Source organism: Lissotriton vulgaris, chromosome 3_1, assembly GCF_964263255.1.
Source record: "Lissotriton vulgaris chromosome 3_1, aLisVul1.2, whole genome shotgun sequence".
Taxonomy (NCBI): domain Eukaryota; kingdom Metazoa; phylum Chordata; class Amphibia; order Caudata; family Salamandridae; genus Lissotriton; species Lissotriton vulgaris.
Window position 1 is genome coordinate 819,334,565 of NC_141689.1, and position 21,791 is coordinate 819,356,355.

At 47.5% G+C, this 21,791-nt stretch overlaps 1 protein-coding gene across 1 annotated transcript in view; it reads left to right on the plus strand.

The window, feature by feature from the left end:
- SPTLC1 (serine palmitoyltransferase long chain base subunit 1) overlaps positions 1–21,791 on the plus strand; it is a 346,713-nt gene that overhangs the window by 306,678 nt on the left and 18,244 nt on the right. Inside the window, exon 13 of the mRNA XM_086961127.1 lies at positions 964–1,081. Coding sequence (XP_086817253.1) covers positions 964–1,081 — 118 coding nt within the window. The remainder of the gene's footprint in view (positions 1–963; positions 1,082–21,791) is intronic.

Below are 21,791 nucleotides of genomic sequence, written 5' to 3' on the forward strand. Positions count from 1 at the left end.
CATATACCACATTCTTCCCTGACAAGTTGGGGCTACAGAGTCATGCTTCTTGTCTGCAGATAGTGTTGTCACCATTCCACATGGGACAGTCTGTCACTCTCTCTCCTTTCTGAGTTCGAAGAGTTCTAAAGATGACCAACTTTTTATTGGCTTTTCCCATGCTAAGAAGGGTACGGTGGTCCAAAAGAAGACCTTGTCCATATGGACTTTCCTATGCATAAAAACATGTTTTTCCTTTGCCAGAAAGGTACATCCGTAGTGCCTTCAGACCCTTTATAACAGAGCTGGGGATGCCACCATAGCACCGGCAAGAGGACATCCAGTGTTGGTGTGGCAGCCACATGGGTTTTCTTCAAAATCTTCACCAGACACTACTGCCTCAATGCTCATTTTGGCTGAGGGCCATTTCGCCTGCTCAGTTCTGCAGGATCTCCTGGTGTAAAGACCAACCCTCAAACCCTCCACCTTTTAAAATGTACTAGTTTGATGTCTATTCAAAATGTAAGTAATGTGTAGCACGAAATAATCATTTGGAGGGCCAGTTTTACTTTCGTCTTGTATCGCTGTTTCTGTGGAAACTCTAACCACAGATTCCTCACACTCCATCATTTTTCCAGTCTATGAAGGCTGACCCACATCTGACAGAGTTGATGAGTTGATAACAGAGGGGTGATGCCTATATTCGGAAATGGAGGTGGTGCGATATTGCTGCGTAGTCCAAAGCACCTCATGTCTGCACACAGGAGCTAATATTGAAAAGTTCCAGAACTAGTTTGACGCCTTTGGGAATTCAGCAATTAAAAATTCAACAATTAGAGAATCCACTAGAAAGAGCTTTACAGAGAGTAAATAACTTGTTCTTTTGCCCTTCTGTTAACACATTTCAGCTAACCAATAATGTCTCATTTTAAATGTACTAATCTATTTGTTTATACGTAGTAAACACATTGTCCTCTTTTTCAGGATCTCTGGGCTGAAAGTTGTAGGTGAGAATCTTTCTCCAGCATTACACTTGCAGCTGAACAAGAGCAGTGGATCTCGGGAAAAAGATGTCAAATTACTTCAGGGAATTGTAGATTTTGTAAGTGGAGTTGGTATTCGCAAAGTCTGTGTAATCCTTATTTAGAATAGGCTGAAGTGTATATTAAATAACGCAAGGAAAAAATGGATCACTATTTGGGCTTGTTTTACCCTATAGAAAAAATGAATGGCATAAACAAAGGCAAACATGTTTGCTGCTATGAATATTGTATTCAGTTAATTACAGTATATCCTCATCTATTAAATGCACTGCTGATTAGGATGCATTGTGTAACTCATTAAAGTGCAAGATTGTCCTTGGCATACAGTTAATGTGCCATCCCACCCCTATGCAAATCAGTAGCTGTATTCTTAAAGTATGACTTTGCAGTGACATTCCATTTGGCCCCAACAGCCATGAATGCCCAATATAAGTAGCACATGTGTTTTTTGTTAATATTTCATAATGTGTTGCTGTCTGGCCCCCACCGTTATATCATTGCAAAAGTATGTCAATTTGAGAGTTGTTCTGTTTTGAATTGCTTCAGAAACTCACATGGTGTTATTGGCATTGTAAGCACAACTGAAATGGACTGCATAATCTATTTTCATGTTGTCTCACACTTAGATATTTTTAATACAAAATCCTATGAATCTCTGAGCAAACCATTTAGCTGGTCCTGGTGGCCCATAACAATGTGAGAATATGCAGAGTATGAACGAGGTATACCAAGCAAAAGGCACTTTTCAATGTCATATTGGTAACTCAAAGATCAGAGCACCACGACTCAGAGCAATGCGACGCCTGTCGGCAGCTAAAGCCGAAGTCCCCGCGTAAATGTCGGATCTCCCTTTCGAAGTCCAAGCGTAGCCGATCTCCAACTCGATCAGAAGCTCCGGCTCGAGTCAGGTTGCGGTGTTGTTCCCGCAGACATTGTTCCCCTTCCACAGGTAAGCACAAGAAGAAGTCATAGGGGCCTTCAGCCTCATGTAATCGAGACGTTGGGGCCCGCTGCCTCTGGTCTTCACCAGACTTCTGACATCCTCAATCATAGAATCAAGACCCCATTTCTTTGTTCGGACCTGCTGTACCGCGATGTAGTCCAGCGAGTACCGTAAACCAAGCCAATAATTCTGTACAGCAGTTGGCTACAGAAGCACAGAGTCTAATGCACCTCAACGCACGGAGTTCTGTGAAAACCAAGCAGCAGGTAATATCGGACATCGACCATTGTGGGATCAAGACACTGTTCCACTGTTTGGACCTAGAGTTGGTTGCACCTGATCGAAGGAAGTACCTTCATCTCCACTGTTGGTACCTGTTCGACTACTGTGTTAGTAGAATACTGACCACTGCACGCTGCTGGGCCTCAGGTTGGGCGCTGTGTGCCTGTGTCGCGGTATCCAGCGTTGATCTCCGGAGCCTTCCGAGCTTGCAGACCTCTGCCCAGGAGCTTCCACTGGCACGTGGTGGGCCCTCTTTCACATACGGCGGTGTCAAAAGGTGAACTGTGCGGCATATATGCATTGCAGCGTCCATGACGGTTTCCGAGTACCAGCACGCTGAGAGCATCATTCACGCAGTCACCTTCGCGCACGTGGGCAGCCTCGTGGCGGTGTAGGCTGCGCAGACCTGGCAGACACGTTCGCCATTCCGTAAGAGAACCGTACACTGAGAAACGTGCCTTTTATTCATACCCCTACGCTAGCCTTGCGTACGCCGAGCCAGCCCACTATGCTAAAGAATTTGGGGGGAGGGGCCACGCACCCGCTATGTTTACGTAGTCTTCCCTACAGACTGTACTATCATGGTAACGTCCATTGTCCACTTCATTCAATACACCATCAGTGTACGTTGACATTTACCAAGTCTGTCCAACACATCCCCTCAACACTTTGCCTTGTATACTTTTATAATCGAGAATCACTTGCCACTGTCGCACATACTTTGCTCCCATCTCTCCCTGCAGTGTGTAGCAGAGGTGCCATGCACGTTTGGTTTGTGTACATGGCTAGTCACGGTTCCCACAGTACTTATTGTCTTTGTGTAAATGTTGTGTTCGAGGCATATGAGCTGCAGATTGTACACTATGCATAGATCGCCACCTGGTGTTGGGCCCGGATGTTTGCAGTTTGTTGTTGTCCTGAAAAGTTCTTTGGAAGTCACGAGATAGGTGACTCCTCCTTAGGACCACATTGCGCATGGGCATCGACTCCATCCCCAGATAGTTTTTTTCCGCCATTGGGCTTGGATGTGTTTCCTGCGCTCCGGTTTGGAACCAAATTTCCTTTGGCGCGCAATCCTCACCCATTTCGACATTGTCTCGATCGCAATCTAAGAGGCGAATCTTTACCACCTTCGAAGTCTTCGATTCCGGTCGTCGACGAAGGCCTTCGGGCCTACCTAGGCCTCACTTTCTGGCTCATGGAAAGGACGCCACACAAGAAGTGTCCTCAATGTGGGTCGAAGTTTCCCCACACCGACCTACATGAGGTGTGCAACCTGTGCCTTTCACTGAACCACGAGGTCAAAGACTGTTCGGCTTGTGCCTCATTCCGCTCCAAGAAGACGATCCGGGACCGACGAGCTCGCAGAACTATGGCTCTCTCCTCGGTTCCGATTCCCGACGACATCTTTGATGAAGGCGTCGACGTGCCAGAACACCAGCACGCCGAAGAGAGTATCTGATCATCACATGCCGAAGACTCAGACGTCGAGGAGGTAACTTCAGCTCAACGGGTCGTAAGTAAGACAGTCGAACCCACCCCTTCCTCAACACCATCTAAAAAGGCTCCGGTCACACCCTCCCCTTCGGGCTCGGGTGCACACGAGACACTGTTTCTAACAGCCCCGCCTTCGGGGTTCCGGCAAAGAAGACAACAAAGCCTTCAGGCGGCTCGGGCTTGAGCCAGCCTACTCCGGTGCCGACCCAGTACCGACACCAAAGAAAAAGCCATCTTCCTCTTCCACGTCAACCGTTGCTTCGACATCCAAGCACACGGCGCCGAAGACTGGCAGCGCTTCATCGACACCGAAACTGCACTCGGAGCCGAGCCAAAAATCAGCCAAAGCTCCAGATTCACATGCATCGGAGCCGAGAAAACCCTCGGAACCGAAAAGAGGTTCCCTCAAAAGACACTTTGAAAAGGCACACTCCTAAGCCAACTGACGACTCTGTGCCTAAAAAACGTACGGAGCCGAAAATTTCGACCCCCCCAAAGGATGTACCTGGCACACAAGAACTTTTTACACCAGATCCACAAAAAAAGACTCTTGCAAAGGATCCCAAAACTGGACAATTGACTCCAAGAGACCACTTGAGGCGCCTGTACCTCCTCCCCCTGCAAAGAAGTGCAACATTGCAACCTCTCCATTAAGGGTCCCTTCTGCTCCACCTCCCCATACTGCTCCTATTCAAACACCTCCTCCACCACAGCATTCACCTACACCATCTCCTAATCCAGACCATGAAGTAGACACACATTCTGATTATGGAGGTGGAGGTGCACATTTCCCACCACAGGCTAATAGTCCCCCTCAGTCACCTAATCCATGGATGATTACAACACCCCTGATGTGACTTATGTCCCACAGGATGAAGCCTATCCTTCCAGACCTTCCCCACCAGAGGACACCATAGGTTTTAACCTGCTAGTCCATAGGGCTGCACCATATCAAGGGGTGGACTTACACACTGACACAGTGGAGGAAGACTTCCTCTTAGACACCTTTCACAACACACAAAGGTCTACAACCATCTTACCAATGCTTAAGGGCGTCATCAAACATGCAACAGAAGTTTTTAAAGACCCCGTTAGAGCTAGGGTCCTCAATCCCCACATTGAGAAGAAATATAAAGCTGCCCCTTCAGACCCAGCTTATATTAAAGGTCCGACACAATTAGATTCTTTAGTGGTATCCAATGCACGTAAACGTGCTAATTCCCAAACAGCGGAAGCCTCCCCACCAGACAAAGAATCTAAACTCCTTGACGCCTCTGGCAAAAAAACCTGTGGCACAATCAGCTAACATCTGGCGCATTGCCAACACCCAAGCCTTGCTATCCAGATACGACAGGGCACATTATGACGAACTAGAGTCCCTAATGCAGCACCTACCAGACAAATACAAGAACAGGGCTAATGAACTTATACAGGAAGGTAAAAATATCACAAATACTTCAATCCGTTGTGCCCTAGATGCTGCAGATACTGCCTCAAGGGCAATCAACACCAGCGCCTTACTAAGTAGACATGCCTGGCTACGTATTTCAGGTTTTAAACCTGAGGTGAAAAACTCCATACTTAATCAGCCATTTGATGAAACACACCTATTTGGCCCATCAAAAATTGATAAAATTTATAAAGACATAGCAGCCCAGGAGAAATCCGTTGCTAGTGTATCTTTATCCCTCACCACCCCTTGCCCTTTGGCCTCACTGAAGACTTGGCCTAATCTTGTACCCGCTACCCTCCTGGAAATTTTAAACAACGTTAAGTCTGGCTCACCGATGGATCCCTTACCCATTTCGGTTTTACGCCAACTTGAGCTTCCTCAACTTGATTCAATTTGCACTCTGTTAAATGCTTCTCTTGATTCAGCTACGGTCCCTCAGAGATGGAAGCATGCAATGGTGACTCCACTTCTTAAGAAACCCAATGCGGACCCAAATGTTACTGCTAACTTCCGTCCAATCTCGTTGTTGCCGGCTTTTTCGAAAATCTTGGAACGGCATATTCATTTACATTTATCTCGCTTTGTTGTCACTAACAATCTCCTTCATCCCTCCCAGTCAGGCTTCCGTCAAGGCTTCTCCACTGAATCCACTCTTTTAGGAGTAACTGAGAATATTCGCCAACTACTCGATCGAGGGGAAACGGCTGCACTGATATTGCTCGATCTCAGTGCAGCCTTCGATACTGTCTCGCACAGTATCCTTCTCGGTAGTCTTGCCTCCTTTGGTATATGTGACAAAGCCTTGCACTGGCTTTCGTCCTTTCTTACTGATCGAATTTTTCAAATTTTCTCCAACACTTCCACTTCCAACACTTATCTCTCTCCTTATGGTGTTCCCCAGGGTTCTATTCTAAGTCCTCTTCTTTTCAATCTTTATGTTGTCCCTCTAGCACATGTTGCTGCTCACTCTGGTCTTAAACTCTTTACTTACGCTGATGATTCACAGATTGTGTTTTCCCTATCCCAAGCTGACCCTTCATCACTTTCTTCTTTACAATCTGGTCTTAGGGACATCTCCCGCTGGATGAGCTGTAATTTTCTTAAGCTCAATAGCGATAAGACGGAGGTGCTTGTCTTCGGTAATAAGCCTGACCTATGGAGTTCGAGACATTTGCCATCAACTATGGGAGACTTACCCATTCCATCGGAACGAGCGAGAAATCTCGGGGTCATTATCGATAGGGAGCTATCGATGAAGGATCAGGCTAATAAGGTTGCAGCCACCTGTGGAGAAGTGTGGCTCAGGGGTTAGAGGCGGCAGACCTGGAGCCTGAGTTCGGCCCGGGACCAGGGTTCAATTCCCCGCCTCGGCGGGTCTTGGGCTCAAAAATTCCACGGACTCGTTAATTCTCGCTCCGGTGCCTCCTCGACTCACGAGTTCACACTCTGCGACTCTGGGCAATAGCTTGCTTAATCTTCACAACGGCCCCTCGCGGCGGGATGCCTGGCTTTCACCTTGTGGATACCTTGCCAGGGTTATCTCACAGGGGAATACCAGGACGGGTTCCCTAAGCAAGCGCTGAGATGCCCCAGGGTAAGTCGTGCGCTATATAAGTTTCATTCATTTCACCTGCTTTACCATCCTTAAGTGGCTGCGAAAAATCTTTTGGATCCTGCCTTCTGACACCCAGAGATCTGTTGTAACGGCGCTGGTGACCTCCAGATTGGACTACAGTAATGTGCTCTATCTGGGGGCGACCAGTGCGGTTATGCGCCGTCTCCAACTAGTCCAGAATGCCGCTGCTCGGCTTCTGTGTGGTTGTCGGAAATATGACCCAATTTCCAAACGCATCAAACAACTCCATTGGCTTAACCTTGACAAACGAGTTAAATTCAAAACACTATGCTTTATGCATAAGATAAAGATTGAAGCCGCCCCCACCTATCTCCAGTCTCTCGTTATACCCTATGTTCCCGCACGCTCCCTCCGCTCTTCCTCCCAACATTTTTTCTGTGTGCCTAAGTTTAGGCTCACCAGAGCGGGCGGTCGTTCTTTTTCTGTACTGGGACCCAGACTTTGGAAATCTCTTCCTTTAGATCTACGAGTGGAGCACTGCCATCTTCGCTTCCGCAAAGCCGTTAAGACCTGGCTTTTTGCCCAATAATTCCCTTCTGAAAGCTGCCAAGCCTTTAAATCTTGCTTTCTGTGCTTTATCTCCTACTGGACTACTATGCTATAATGTCAATTAGCGCCGGGAAACCCTCACGGGTAGCTGTTCGCGCTCTACAAGATTAATAATAAATAAATAAAAATAAATAAATGTTGACGTGTCTTTGGATAAAATGAAGAAAGACCCTGACACTGCAAAATCTATGGGAGCCTTGCAGCAGCAAGCTCACAGACGTTCATTTTGTCGCTCATCGTACAGAGGCAACACAAGAGGCTACTTCTCAGAAAGTCCATCCTCTTCTTACAAAACCCCTGGCCAATCCACATTCACCAAGGGCTCCCAGAGAGGGGGTTACAGTGGTAACAACAATAAAGGCAGAGGCAAGAACACCTCCCGCTCTGCCACCACTGCTACCCAATGACTTTCCTCCCCTTCCCCCCAACATTCCACTCCTGTGGGGGGAAGACTCCCAACAGTTCCTGCCTGCATGGATCAACATCATATCAGACCGGTAGGTGCAGCAAATTATTCATTCAGGTTACGGTCTAGAATTAACATTACCCCCCCAAACATACCACCAATGTCACGAGTCCACTGTCACAAGAACATCTGTCACTGTTAAAGCAAGAAGTAGTATCTCTGCTAGAAAAAGGTGCAATAGAACTAGTTCCTCTGCACCAGCAAAACAAGGGGGTTTACTTTCTGTATTTTCTAATCCCAAAGAAGGACGGTTCTCTAAGGCCTATTTTAGACCTCAGACCACTAAATATATACATACAGCAGACCATTTTCACATGGTCACACTCCAGCAAGTCCTTCCTCTCTTGTCACAAAACGACTTCCTGCTACTATAGACCTCAAGGACGCATACTTCCACATTCCCATTCCCAAAGCTCACAGGAAGTATCTCAGGTTTATAATAGACGGGCAGCACTACCAGTGCAAAGTACTCCCATTGGTAGTCACAACAGCACCAATGGTGTTCACCAAGTGCTTGGCAGTGGTGTCAGCGCATCTACGAAGACAGCACATCAATGTCTTCCCGTACCTCGACGACTGGCTCATAAAAGCCAGTACGCACAATCAATGCGCAGTACACACTCATGCCACCATCCAGCTGCTCCACGACTTGGGGTTCACAATAAACCACACCAGGTCTCATCTACAGCCATCCAAAGTACAACAGTACTTAGGTGCCACAATAAACACCTCAACAGCGCTAGCTTATCCCACCCCAGCAAGGATAGCCAGCATGCAAACTCTCCTAACAAAGTTTCAGCCACAACACTCCCTCCTTGCACGAGTGTTCATGCAACTCATAGGGATGATGGCCTCTTTCATTTTCATAGTACCCCATGCAAGACTTCAAATGTGTCCACTGCAAGAGTGCTTATCACGTCAATGGAACCAGACTCAAGGTCACTTAACAGACCTAGTGTTGGTAGACGGCCAAACTCATCGCTCTCTGCAGTGGTGGAACACCAAAAAACCTTTCCAAGGGACCACCGTTCCTAGAGCCAGTTCCTCAGATAATCTTGACTGCGGAAGCATCGCTCTAGGCATTAGGTGGGGGAGCCCACCTACTGCACTCACCATGCAAGGCAGGTGGACACCGCAACAAAAATTACTCTACGTCAATCTGGAGTTACTAGCAGTATTCCTGGCACTAAAAGCTTTCCAGAAGCAAGTAGCAAACAAAGCTGTGTTAGTCCGCACAGACATGACAGCAATGTATTACATACAGAAGCAAGGAGGCAAGCACTCCCTGCAATTATCTCAACTAGCACAGGAAATATGGAGGTGAGCCATACCTGAGAACATATTCCTTCTAGCCCAACATGTCCCAGGAGTACAAAATACTATAGCAGATCTGTTAAGTCGTCAACCACAACAGACCCACGAGTGTACCACAATGGCTGCCAGAGTTTCCGACAGGGTGACCCTCATTCCGCAGGGGCTGTGTGACACATAATGAGCCCCCCCCCCCTTCCCAAACCCTCTGGTCTGACCCAGAATGTGTAACTGTGGACCACAAAAAGCTGTGCTTATCTTGCATCACTGCCATCTGCCAAAAACACAACTACTGTCTTCCCAGCTTTTTTTGCCACAGACTACCCTATCCCTAGTGTCCCCTTCAACCCAATCCAGTGAACTTCATCTGGCGGCCTGGGCACCCCTCAACAGCTGGTCATGATCACCGCCAGCTTCATATGACTGGCTATAGTAATATAGACTTCAAAATCCTTGTGGACATTGAAAGAACACTTGCCAGGACTTGATTTGAACCACGAAGTCAAGGTGCTTTTAGTGAAATCTGAATGAACCGCCGAAACTAAGACCGAATATTAGCACAGCTGTAGTTAACATGAGAGGCAGGGAACAAAACGCGAGACTAGCAGCACAGCAGTAAGCAACCAAGGCCACTTCCCATTGGTATCAAACAAAACCGGTTGTTACAGACTTTTTTACTATCCGACCACATCAAGGACACTAAAATACTCAAATGGTTGCATGTCAACATGTAAAGCAACCGTCGCAAATATCCCCTGCTAAATCCACTTGGACATTTTAGAGTAAAAGCATGGTTTAGTATCACCCAAATAAGCTGGGGTATCATGACTGCATGTATCTGGTATTTCTGTAGCGCTGACCTAGTTCAAAAACAGCCTAGCCCAGTAAATGGCCCAAAAACACAAAAAGGGGTCAATGAGGAAAATGCGCAATGGACAATGCACGCATTGCGCAGCATTGTAGTGGAAAAAGGAATAGTCTTTTTGCCTTCACTGCATATTAGTGCCGGTCCCCTACAGCCCATAGAGCCAGGTACCACAAGACACCAAGCGCCAGTGAAAAAAGGAGCCGTAAAGACATCGAACATAAAGCAAAACAGTCATGAACGTGTTTCTCAGCACAAACCACTGTTCTTGACTGTCCAGGCGCTTATTCTGCAGGAAGCAGTCGTGTTCTAGGTGACCTGCCTCCCTTTGATAGCCAGGTTATCAGTTAGAAAGTGAAGCACCACCTCATACCTTTATTCATAACAGAATATTATGGAGTCACATAAGTTCCCCCAGAATTACCATAATGCTTGGAAGATTTAATGCTGGTGATCTGCTTTGTCTGTAGGCAACTTCCTACCGGGTGGCAGGGCAGGTATCAGAGTAGATGAACCGAAAGGGACCGTAACTGCCATTATAAAAATTCCACTTCTCATTGGGAAGATGTTGGCCATTGAGCTACTGTGGACCCAAATACACCCAAGAACTCTGCCGGAGGAACTCCCAAATGTGATGATCTCACGTCAGCCATTTTTTCCCAAGAAGCCTACCATACTGTTGCCTCAGCATTACGAGAAATTGATGAATGACATTGTCAAGGCAGTGTCAGTTCTTTAAAAATGCTCTTAAGAAAACCCAGTACACCTGAATGTGTTTGGGCCGAGGTCCTATTAGCAGGCCTTCTCACTGCTGCCAGAATGCTTTTACCAGTAGCCACTAATTAACTCTGACCCCCACCACCAGGCACGGCTGCAAAAGGTTTAGCAAAATAAAGCACAGAGTTCCCCAGAAAGACTGAGAAGGAAGAGTGTGTATGTGTATAGGGAAAGCCAAGAGGGGAAGGAAAAGGGGGAAATCCCCTCTTGGGAACTAGAAAACGGCTGCAAAAGGGGCAACCTATAAAAAATAAAAAATACTGGATGTCACCTTGAAAAAGAAATAAAATGGCCTGCCATGGAGAGTCGGCGAGAAAATACACCATGCTGCGACCCTCCCTCCTAGTGTATATTTGCAGAGATGACATTATGCTGAAAAGGAAGTTAATAAAAATGCTATTTTAGAGAACTATGGCACAGCCAGAGCTGACCATCTCCAAAATAGTGGTTCGAGGAACCATAAACAAGGCCTTGCTGAATATTGCCATTGTTTTTTCGTTCAACATTATACCCTGCCACTTCTAATCACGTAAATGCTGTTTCAAATCTTCTAGAGCAATGACTGCGCATGCATTCCTCGGGCGGTTAATGACCATTTCAAGACTGAGTTATTTCGCAGACGGTACGCTGAATAATTGTACACCTTAATGCTTCCGAAGATTGTTCTTCGGTGCAGCTTGTGTTATATTTGTGTGCACCAACACTATACCCATCTTTAAATTGGGGAAGCATCGCAATTGCCACAAACAGTCTACTAAATTTACCTACTACTATGAATCCACGCTGTTATGGATCAGAAGCAGCACTCCTCCGATTAAAGGGTACTACTGCACGATGAAGATAGGAAAGGTTTGAGCCAGTAGAAATCTACTGCACCCAATGGGGCAGATCAGCATAGGAAACTGAGTTTTTCCCCCCAAAGTGTTAAAATGCCTGCAACGTCTAACAGGGCTAAGGACCACAGAAGGAAATATCATCCTCGCGGCTACCCCCCAGGATATGTTCTATGTGCACCTGCTTCCCAAAGGTAATACAAGTTAAATAAACCCTCAACGAACTGAAATGCCAAATAAAACCGCTGTAGATTTTGTAACCTGCATACCTTGGTCTAAGAAGATGCTGAGCCACCCCAGGCATGGATATGCCCCTGCCCACAGCTCCTCTGCGGAGAAGCAATTATAAAGCAGCCATAGCCCATCAAATGTCTGCCACAAAACCTTTCCATCTCCTCAAGCTTGGGATAATATTGTGAGGCAATACCTAAATACACTTACAGTCCTATGGCGCCTGGCTTTAAGCTGTAATTAAACCATTCCAGTGCCCATCAATGCCTAAGACCGATGAAACCTTTCAGGTGCCTCAATTTTGACCCTGCTCCCAATGGGAACATTCCAGTCTGTTTCCAGTCCAGGGAGGGCCTGGCCTGGCAGTACAAACAGCCTGGCTCAGAAAACTACAAACAAAATGCATTACCAAGAGCACTTGTAATTCTGGGCCTCTGAACAGGACATCCGCTTGTGCCTCCACACATGGTCACTCCCTCAGATTCGCATAGCTCACCAAACCTTCCATGCCCCACTGAGCGCACTTCAGTGCTTTATTACCAACACTCCTGATTGGGCGACAACTAGATAACCGCCTCCTTTCCCCCACCTCATGAGCAACCTGCATACCTCTGTGCGCCTTTGCATGTCTGCCTCTGTCTGGAAAAAATAGAACAAAACATGAGATTTCCCCCTTGCCCAGCCCTAAAGGAGGTCAAGTATCCCAAAGAATCCCCCTACGTTTACCCAGGGCATCAATTACCGCCCTTAATCCTCCTGCTTTGTGTCCCTTCGCTCACCTAAGAAAATAACAGTCACCAAGCACCTAGGTGATCGGGTCACTCCCACAAGCAACAGAGCAGCGGAGGGCACCCTGAGGCAGCCAGCCTGTCGAGCGTGGCACTCTGGGAGTAGCTACACCCCTACTTAACCTTTGCTATGTACGTACTGGGCCTAACAGCCCCTCAGTCTCACACTGTCCATGTGGAAACAACTATTCGTCTCAGCTAGCCAAGCCATGGATTTTTAATCACTTGCTCAGGGGCAAACCGACCTGTAGGGAAATGGGCAGGATTCATGACATGTTGGTGTCCCTGTAAGCCTTTCGGGGGTCCTCCACATACCAGGCTGAAGCTGAGGGTTGACTGACTTAACCCAAGCCCCACATGCATATGATGCAACACTCCTCACATGCAGTCTAAGTATCCTCATTCCTACAGCTTCAATGTATGCAGTACTGGCCCTCACAAATCACACACTGTGCATGCGGGCAGTAAAGAGCCGTCTTACACTCGCGCAAAGCACACAGGCCCTCATCAGTCTCAATCTCCACACCAGAATGATCAGCATTCGGGCAAACCAGCCCCCAGTTGAGGGACCAGCAATGCTCTGTCGGTGGAGCAGAAAAGCGACTGCTTCACTGTTTCGCAGCCTCTTGAAAGGGGTGTGGAGCAGCACGAACCAGAATGGGCGTGACCCTGGATCACTTAAACTGCTTCTGGATTTCTGCGTGCCTGAGGCCCAGTCACCAACCCACTATTGGCTGGTGGCGTCACATGCTGCCCCAACACCCATGGGCTGCTCAGTCGCGACCACCATAGTCCAGGCCCCATCCGATTCGGGGTGCCTTGGCATTTTAAACCATGCTGTTAATGGCTTGAATTGATTGCACAGGCATCGGAGCTTATTCCATTAATGTGCAGTGACTACAAGACCCCTGCTTGCACCATGTTAGTGAACTGGAGACATGCCTTGCCTTTCCATACATTTCAGTGCCTTTAAATGGGCAATACACAAATTACTGGCCACTGAAATAGATATTGATGATGCCAACTGCTGACGATAGTGCACCTCTTCACAAAATCACTCTTTCTTTCCCGTCACATTGGCCGTTACCTTGTTTTTTATGGCACGTAAAGCAGTCTTACATTTTGTGCATGGGATAATAATTTAGGGACATATACTTTGAACTGCAGCATCTGGCAGAGACTATTAGTTGTAGAGTCCTTACCGTAGAATTTCGCATCAGTTTGCATCCCGAGACTTTTCTACAGCAGTATCCCTGGGCATCGATAGATGGCATTGGTTGGCTCCATGTCCATCGTCTGCGTCGTGGGCACCGGGATGATGTCAAGGGACCTATATAGACGCTGTCCACAAGCGCTGATGTCATTTCCTTCTTTTTCTGCCCCTGCCTACTCACAGTTCTGGAGATAGCTACCCCTTAGCCGTTTTTTGGCTAATCCTTTTTTGACTTTTGTCGACTTTTTTGGGGGGGACTTGGACTCCTGGTGGGTCGAGGATGTTCCATCGTAGGACCGGCTTCAAACTCTGCAGCTCCTGTCCTCGTACGATCTCCATAACGGATCTGCACCTCATGTGCCTCTGATGAATGGAGTGCAACCTCGTGCTCGGAGTGCTGGGCCATGAAGGCCCGGCAAGAGCAGTACCAAAAGCTGTTGGAGGTCCGGTGCTCAACTCATTCAAGAGGAATGTCCTAAAAATGGTTGCGGAGCCCGCACTCCTCGTTGCATTCCAAGTTGACGGGAAGGTCAGGGAAGCACAAAAAGAAATCGAAACAGCACAGGCATTCTTTGACTTCACCCCGTCGGCTGACGTGACGCTGGACTCTGAGCATCATCGCTCAAAAACTCTGTCCCTGAAGCCCCCTTCTAAGAAGACTCCATGCCTCCCAGCAAGAGCGTTTCCTGCACAGATCCAAATGATCTATGAGGCTCTTTATGTAATCTTTGGGCAGCCCTGCTCCGCTGGTGCATCTTCGGACCCGGTGTAGTCGGTCAGGGGCCCTATGCATTCGGCTCCGAAGGGCCCCTTGGATCTGCTATCAGATGAGGAATGACACTGATCGATCTTACTCTACCGTCCCCGACTTCGGTGCCGATGCTCCTGACGTCGACCGTTCCCCCGGTCGGCGTTCACCCCATCCTCGTCCTCGAAGTGGACACGGAGCCGGACCGATGTCTGTTGCGAAGCTGAAAAACTTTCGGGCATGTGTTCATCCCTAGTGCTTATTTTGTGCCAAGAGGTGGTAAAGAGGAATGGGATGGGGAGCTAGACCCTTTAGTCGACCAGCTTGATGATCGTATAGACTGGTGAATGGACCTGGGTGAGGCCAGTGATTTGTACTCCAACCCCTCCCAACCCCCCAACACCCCCCTCCCGCTTTCTTTCTCCCCCTATTGTGGTTGTGGAGGAGGGGGCTTCCTACGCCGTGGTGGTAAGAGCGGCCAAGGTCCTTGGCCTCCAGCTCCTTTCCTTTGAGGTACTTCAGCCTGTGGCTTCAACTTCAGAACCCCTTTTGCCTTTCAGTGAAGCCCTCACTGATGTCCTTCTGGGCACTTGGTCCAAGCCCAGCACAAGGCTCCTGTAGTCAGGACAATCTGCTGCAGCTACCGCCCGCTCCGGGTGACCCAGTGTTCCCTACACAAGCTCCCTCCCCTGAGAGATTGGTTGTCCACGCCTCTTCTTCAAAAGGTGCATTCCCTTCTGCACTCCCAGAAAAGGAATCCAAGAAGCTGGATTATCTTGGGAAGAGGAGTTTTTCTTCCTTCAGCTTGGCATTGCGGTCTGTGAAAACCGCTTGCCTCTTGGGCCCATACTCCCATACCATCTGGAATATGGTTACACAGGTGCCCATGGAAGACCCAGGCCGCTCTCTCCCAGTCAATCGCGGATGGGAGAGATGCAGCAAATTTACCATACGTTGTGGACTGGACACCACCGACTTACTTGGCAGAACAGTTGCCTCATTGGTAGCACTCAGACGCTACTCCGGGTTGAGGACTTGAGGCTATTTGTGGGATATACAATCTTCTTTGATGGACATGCCCTTTGATTGCATTTTTGTTGACAAGGCAGACTCAGTGCTTGATGCTTCAAGAAATCTCGAGCTACCACCTGTCCCACCTCAGTCTGCTTTTTGTCCCTTTCGTTACTACGGACCAGCCACCGAGTTATGCAAGCTGCCAGCCTCTGTGTAGATGTGTGACCCAGTGTTCTCATGGGCCAGTTAGCCAGCGGACTGGCCAGTCCAACCCCCTCCCCCTGCCTCCAAACCTTCCTAGTCTGACATTTCAGGCCCATCATCAGCCGGTCGGCGGCAGGATTCGCCGCCATCTCCTCCGCTGGCAATCCATCACGTCGGGCAGGTGGGTTCTGCAGATAGTAGGAAGGGGCTACTCCTTCGCGACTACTTCTCCCTCCATGCCACCTTCCTACGACTGAATGTCAGAGGATCATTCAGCACTTCTCTGTGATGAAGTTACAGCTCGTTTCGGCAAGGGGACCATAAAGAGGGTCCCTGTGCAGAAGTAGGAAGTGGCTGTTATTCCCGCTACTTTCTTATGCCTAAGAAGGACAAAGGGAAAAAGGGGAAAGGCTGGGTCCTGTCCCTGACCGGCTGGACCACTCTTAGTGAACAAACAAAACAGGTGCCGGACAGTATCAATTGGGAAAGACAAATACACACCTAGTATAATGAATTGCTAGGCTGACAAACCATTTGTGTTTAGTCACTTGTATTTTTTATGAAAAAGGGTTATGGAAAAATGCTTTGGCATCAAAGAATTCACACCGCATTTACAAAGGTTCACAAATACATTGAAAAAACCATAAACAATACATTACATCAAAACATAAACATATGACAATTATGATGAGTCAAGACAACAGTGTAATGCCTCAAGAAATTCTCTTTGTTGAGGCACCAATCCTAAATGCAAAATAAACAAGTGGACCGCTATGATGACAAACTAGCCTACTTGTTTTTACCACCACTAGATACACATGAATTGGTTTGTCAAATGGTGCAGAAATAGGAAATCACAAAACTATGTAACAATGTAGAATTGTGTGTTAATTTTATTCCTATTATGCCCTGATGATTCAGTATCTGGGTGGAGCAGGACGCCGACGCGTTTCGAACCCGTTCAGTAATTAATGGGTTCTCCTCAGGACAAGGATTGGGAAGGTCGTTGTCACTGAAAGTTAAATTAAAAAAATGGTATCAATGGAAAGCTGACTACTACCTCACTTCAACTCAACCACTATAGAAGAATATGCAAATACCTTATGCTGGAAAATATCAGGATGCTTCCTGTGGAAAAGACGGTATAGACCCTAGTTAGTCTCTGTTATTTAGAATACACTCTGAGCCACCATGTACATGTTAGCGCTTGTAGGCACTCAACTCCTACATACAAAGGTAGGACCGAGTAGACACACATTGTGTTGCACAGTTACAGGCATTTTTTATGGGATGGTGACACTTTGTTTTACCTCCCTCAGGCGCATTTATTGATTCCGGGCACTTGGGCATTCCGGACAGGTGCATGTACAATTAACACCAAGGTACGTGCCTACAAGCGCTAACATGTACATGGTGGCTCAGAGTGTATTCTAAATAACAGAGACTAACTAGGGTCTATACCGTCTTTTCCACAGGAAGCATCCTGATATTTTCCAGCATAAGGTATTTGCATATTCTTCTATAGTGGTTGAGTTGAAGTGAGGTAGTAGTCAGCTTTCCATTGATACCATTTTTTTAATTTAACTTTCAGTGACAACGACCTTCCCAATCCTTGTCCTGAGGAGAACCCATTAATTACTGAACGGGTTCGAAACGCGTCGGCGTCCTGCTCCACCCAGATACTGAATCATCAGGGCATAATAGGAATAAAATTAACACACAATTCTACATTGTTACATAGTTTTGTGATTTCCTATTTCTGCACCATTTGACAAACCAATTCATGTGTATCTAGTGGTGGTAAAAACAAGTAGGCTAGTTTGTCATCATAGCGGTCCACTTGTTTATTTTGCATTTAGGATTGGTGCCTCAACAAAGAGAATTTCTTGAGGCATTACACTGTTGTCTTGACTCATCATAATTGTCATATGTTTATGTTTTGATGTAATGTATTGTTTATGGTTTTTTCAATGTATTTGTGAACCTTTGTAAATGCGGTGTGAATTCTTTGATGCCAAAGCATTTTTCCATAACCCTTTTTCATAAAAAATACAAGTGACTAAACACAAATGGTTTGTCAGCCTAGCAATTCATTATACTAGGTGTGTATTTGTCTTTCCCAATTGATACTGTCCGGCACCTGTTTTGTTTGTTCACTAAGAAGGACAAAGGCCTGCCTCCTATCCTAGACCTCTGAACCCTCAACTTCTTTCTCTGGAAGGAGAAGTTCAAGATGGTGACTTTGGCCCCTGTCCTTTATGCCCTCGACACAGGAGACTGGAAGGTAGCATTGGACTTGCAGTACGCTTACTCCATATCCCCCCGTCCTGCCTGCCCACAGACGTTCTAGATCACGGTGGGCCACGAGCACTCAGTTTACCGTACTCCCCTTTGGCCTTACCAGTGCTCCTCGCGTGTTTACTAAGGTGATTGGGTTGGTCACAGCTCCCCTGCGCAGATCAGAGGTACCAGTCTTTCCCTATCTCGACGACTGGCTGTTGAAGTTGAGCTTGCCCCAAGCTGTCATCTCCCACCTCGAGGCTACGGCGGACCGCCTGAACTCGCTGGGGTTTCACTATCAACGTGCGAAAGTCACACCTGACTTCCTCTCATCCCCCTTTCCTCAGGGTGGTTCTGGAAGTTTCGGGCCTGTCCTCCAGAGCAGAGAATCTGAGATATTCACGATAAGATACCAATGTTTCAGCCTCTATCCTGGATTTCGATGAGAATGACTCTGAGGTTGTTGGGCCTCATGGCCTTCTGCATCCTGCTGATGGATCATGCCAGATGGCATATGCGGGCTCTGTGGTGGAACCTGAAGTTGCGCAGCATCAGGGGAATCTTTCCAACTACATCCTGATCTTGGAGGGAACGGCACAACAACTGCAGTGGAGGCTAACAAACCAAGATTGGATCAGAGGCAGATCCCTCTCCCTTCCCCCAACCAGATGTAACCGTGGTGACAGATGCATCGCTCCTGGGATGGGGCGGCCACCTGAGAGAGAGAGGCTGAGCTCAGAGACTTCTGGTCTCCTGCAGAGTCTGATCTCCATATCAATCTTCCTGAGCTCTGGGCGATCAGATCACCACTGGAGGCATTCTTTCCCTTTCGCAAAGGGAATGTGGTGCAGGTGTTCATGTACAACACCACCTCCATGTGGTACTGCAACAAACAGGGCGGGTGGGGTGGTGAACCCTATGTCAAGATCTCTGCGCCTCTTAACATGGCTGGAACATGGTTCTCTGAACGCCAGAGCAGACAAACTCAGCCGTCAGTGTCTGGTCGATCATGAATGGTGTCTCCATCCGAAGGTGGCGCAAGGTCTCTTTCAGCAGTGGAGAGAGCCTTGTTTAGAGCTGTTCACCTCCGAAGAGAATGCGCAATGTCAACAGTATTACGGATTGGATTTACTACGGCGGCGTTCACTCAGTGATGCTTTTCTTCATGAGGGGAGCATCTGCCTCCTCTTCGCCTTTCTGACTCTACCACTTGTGCTCAGGAAGATTAAGCATGACCAGGCTCAAGTCATTCTTCCGGCTCTGGACGGGACACGAAGAGTCTGGTATTCCGACCTATTGAGCATGGTCATTGATTCTCCGATCAGATTGCCCCTTTGGGAGGATCTTTTGTCGCAGCAGCAGGGATGGTTCTACACCCAACCTGTACAGCCTCCACCTCCTTGCGTGGAGATTGAGCCACGACTTTTGACAGCTTTCCACCTTCCACCCGAAGTCTGTGACGTCATCTTGGCAGCTAAGCATCCCTCCACTAAACGGTATACGCCAGTAGATGGAACAGATTTGTGTTATGGTGCACAGCAGAGGCTGTTGATCCCCTTTCTGTCCCTCTTTCAGAGGTTCACTTGTACATGCCTTCTTTGGTCCAGCAAGGCTCTGCTCTGGGCACTCTTAAGGGTTATCTTGCAGCTATCTCTGCCTTTCTGAGACTTCGGGATCAGCCATCCTTGTTCAAGTCTCCCATTGTAAATAGGTTCCCTAAGGGCCTTACTCACCTTTAATTTAGTCTTGACTTTTCTTATGTGCACTCCCTTAAAGTCTCTTCATAATTGCCCTCTCAAGCTTCTAACTCTTAAAACTGCTTTCCCTATTGCCATCACCTCTACTCGCAGTTAGCCAGCTCCAGGCTTTATCTTCCAAGCCTCCTAATCTGTCTGTCCATCCAGATAAAGTGGTGCTTCAAAGGAAAGCTGTTTTCATCCCTAAAGTGGACACTCTCATGTGGGACAATCCATCATTCTGCTCCTCTTTTACCCACCCCCACATCCCAACAAAGAAGAGGATTGACTCCACTGACTGGATCCAAAACGTGCATTGTCTTTCTATCGTACCAAAGAGTAGATAATCAACTCTTCATTAGCTATATGGGAACCAAAAAAGGTCAGGTTGTGCAAAAACGGACCATCTCTCGAAAGGTTGTCCTCTGCATTAAAATATGCTAATCATTGGAGAAGAAGGAACTTCCTGTTGGGTACGTGTTCACTCCACTAGACCATTAGCATGCGGAGTTACAGTCTTTGATATTTGTCAGGCAGTGACTTGAGCATCCCTGCACACACTTACCAGACACTACTGCCTTGTCAGCCAAGTCTGGTGGGACGGGTACGTTGCCTGTTTGGTCCTCCAGGACTTCCTAGTGTGATCTTGGTTTGCAGACCCTCCCCCGGGGTTGGTATTGCTAGGGTATCTGCTCTAAGGTAAGGAATCTACAACTAATAGTGTCTATTAGATGAACAAGTTACTTGCCTCTGTAACAATATGTCTGGTAGAGACATATATTAGTTGTAGATTCCTTGCCACCCCACCCATCCTCCCCATTTTGTAAAATGATTTCTAGGGATAGGGACTTCCCTACAGTGCCCTAGTTTTGTCGCACCAGTGGTCACTGTCTTCCATGGCTCCGCACTTCTGGCGTGGAAGGCAGTGTTAAGAACTGACGTCGGTGCGCATGGGTGGCATCTGTATAGGTCCCACGGCGTCCACAGCGACAGACTCGGAGCTGACCGACACCAATTACAGACACGCAGGGGTACTGCTGTTGAAAAATCAATGGATCCAGGCTGACGCCTGGGGAAAATTCTATGGTATGGAATCTACAACTAATATGTTCTACCAGATACATCATTACCAAAGGTAAGTAACCTGTTCCTTATGCACTATGCTTTTTTTGTCTGTTTGTTTATATTTGCCCCCTATCGGGAAGAGACTTAGTTATAAATTCCTTACCTTAGAATTCCTTGCTCTAGAATTACCCCAAGGCGTCAGACTGGATCCGGAGAATTTTTTCTTAGCAGTACACCTGTGCGTCGGTAAGTGGAGTCGGTCGCCTCCGCTTCCGGCCTTGTAGTCGCCGGGATAACGTTGCGGTGCCTACATAGACGACGCCCCTGCGCACTGACGTCAGTTTTTTCTTTTTCCGCACCAGCCTAGCGCAGATCCAGAGAGAGCTACCCCTCAGCCTATTTTTGGCTACACTTTTTGTGACTTTTGTCGACTTCCTTTCAAGTCATTCGACGTCTGGTGCGCGAGGGATGCCCCTATGTCAGACCGGCTTCAAGCCCTGTGACGCCTGTCACAAGGCGATGTCTATGACAGACCTGCACCTCATGCGGCTGTGGTGTTTGGAGCGCGACCACGACCTTAAGTCATGCTCTTTCTAAAGTGGACAGAGCCCTGTATATTTTAACTTTAGGTTAGTTGCATAGTTCGTTTTGGCAAAGTTGGGTAATTGGGTTGTTTTTTGGTTTTTTTGTATGGGCTCAAGACTGTATGCATTATTATTAATACTACTTCGACAAAGAAACCATCAAGTGAGCATATATGGTGCCTAATCAAAAAAAATGTGTTGCTCCCAATTCAGAGTCTTTGCTCCCTATTATTCTGTTGTCCTACCTATGGAGCATTTAGTTTAACCCTTGGTTTTGATTGTGTGCATTCATCC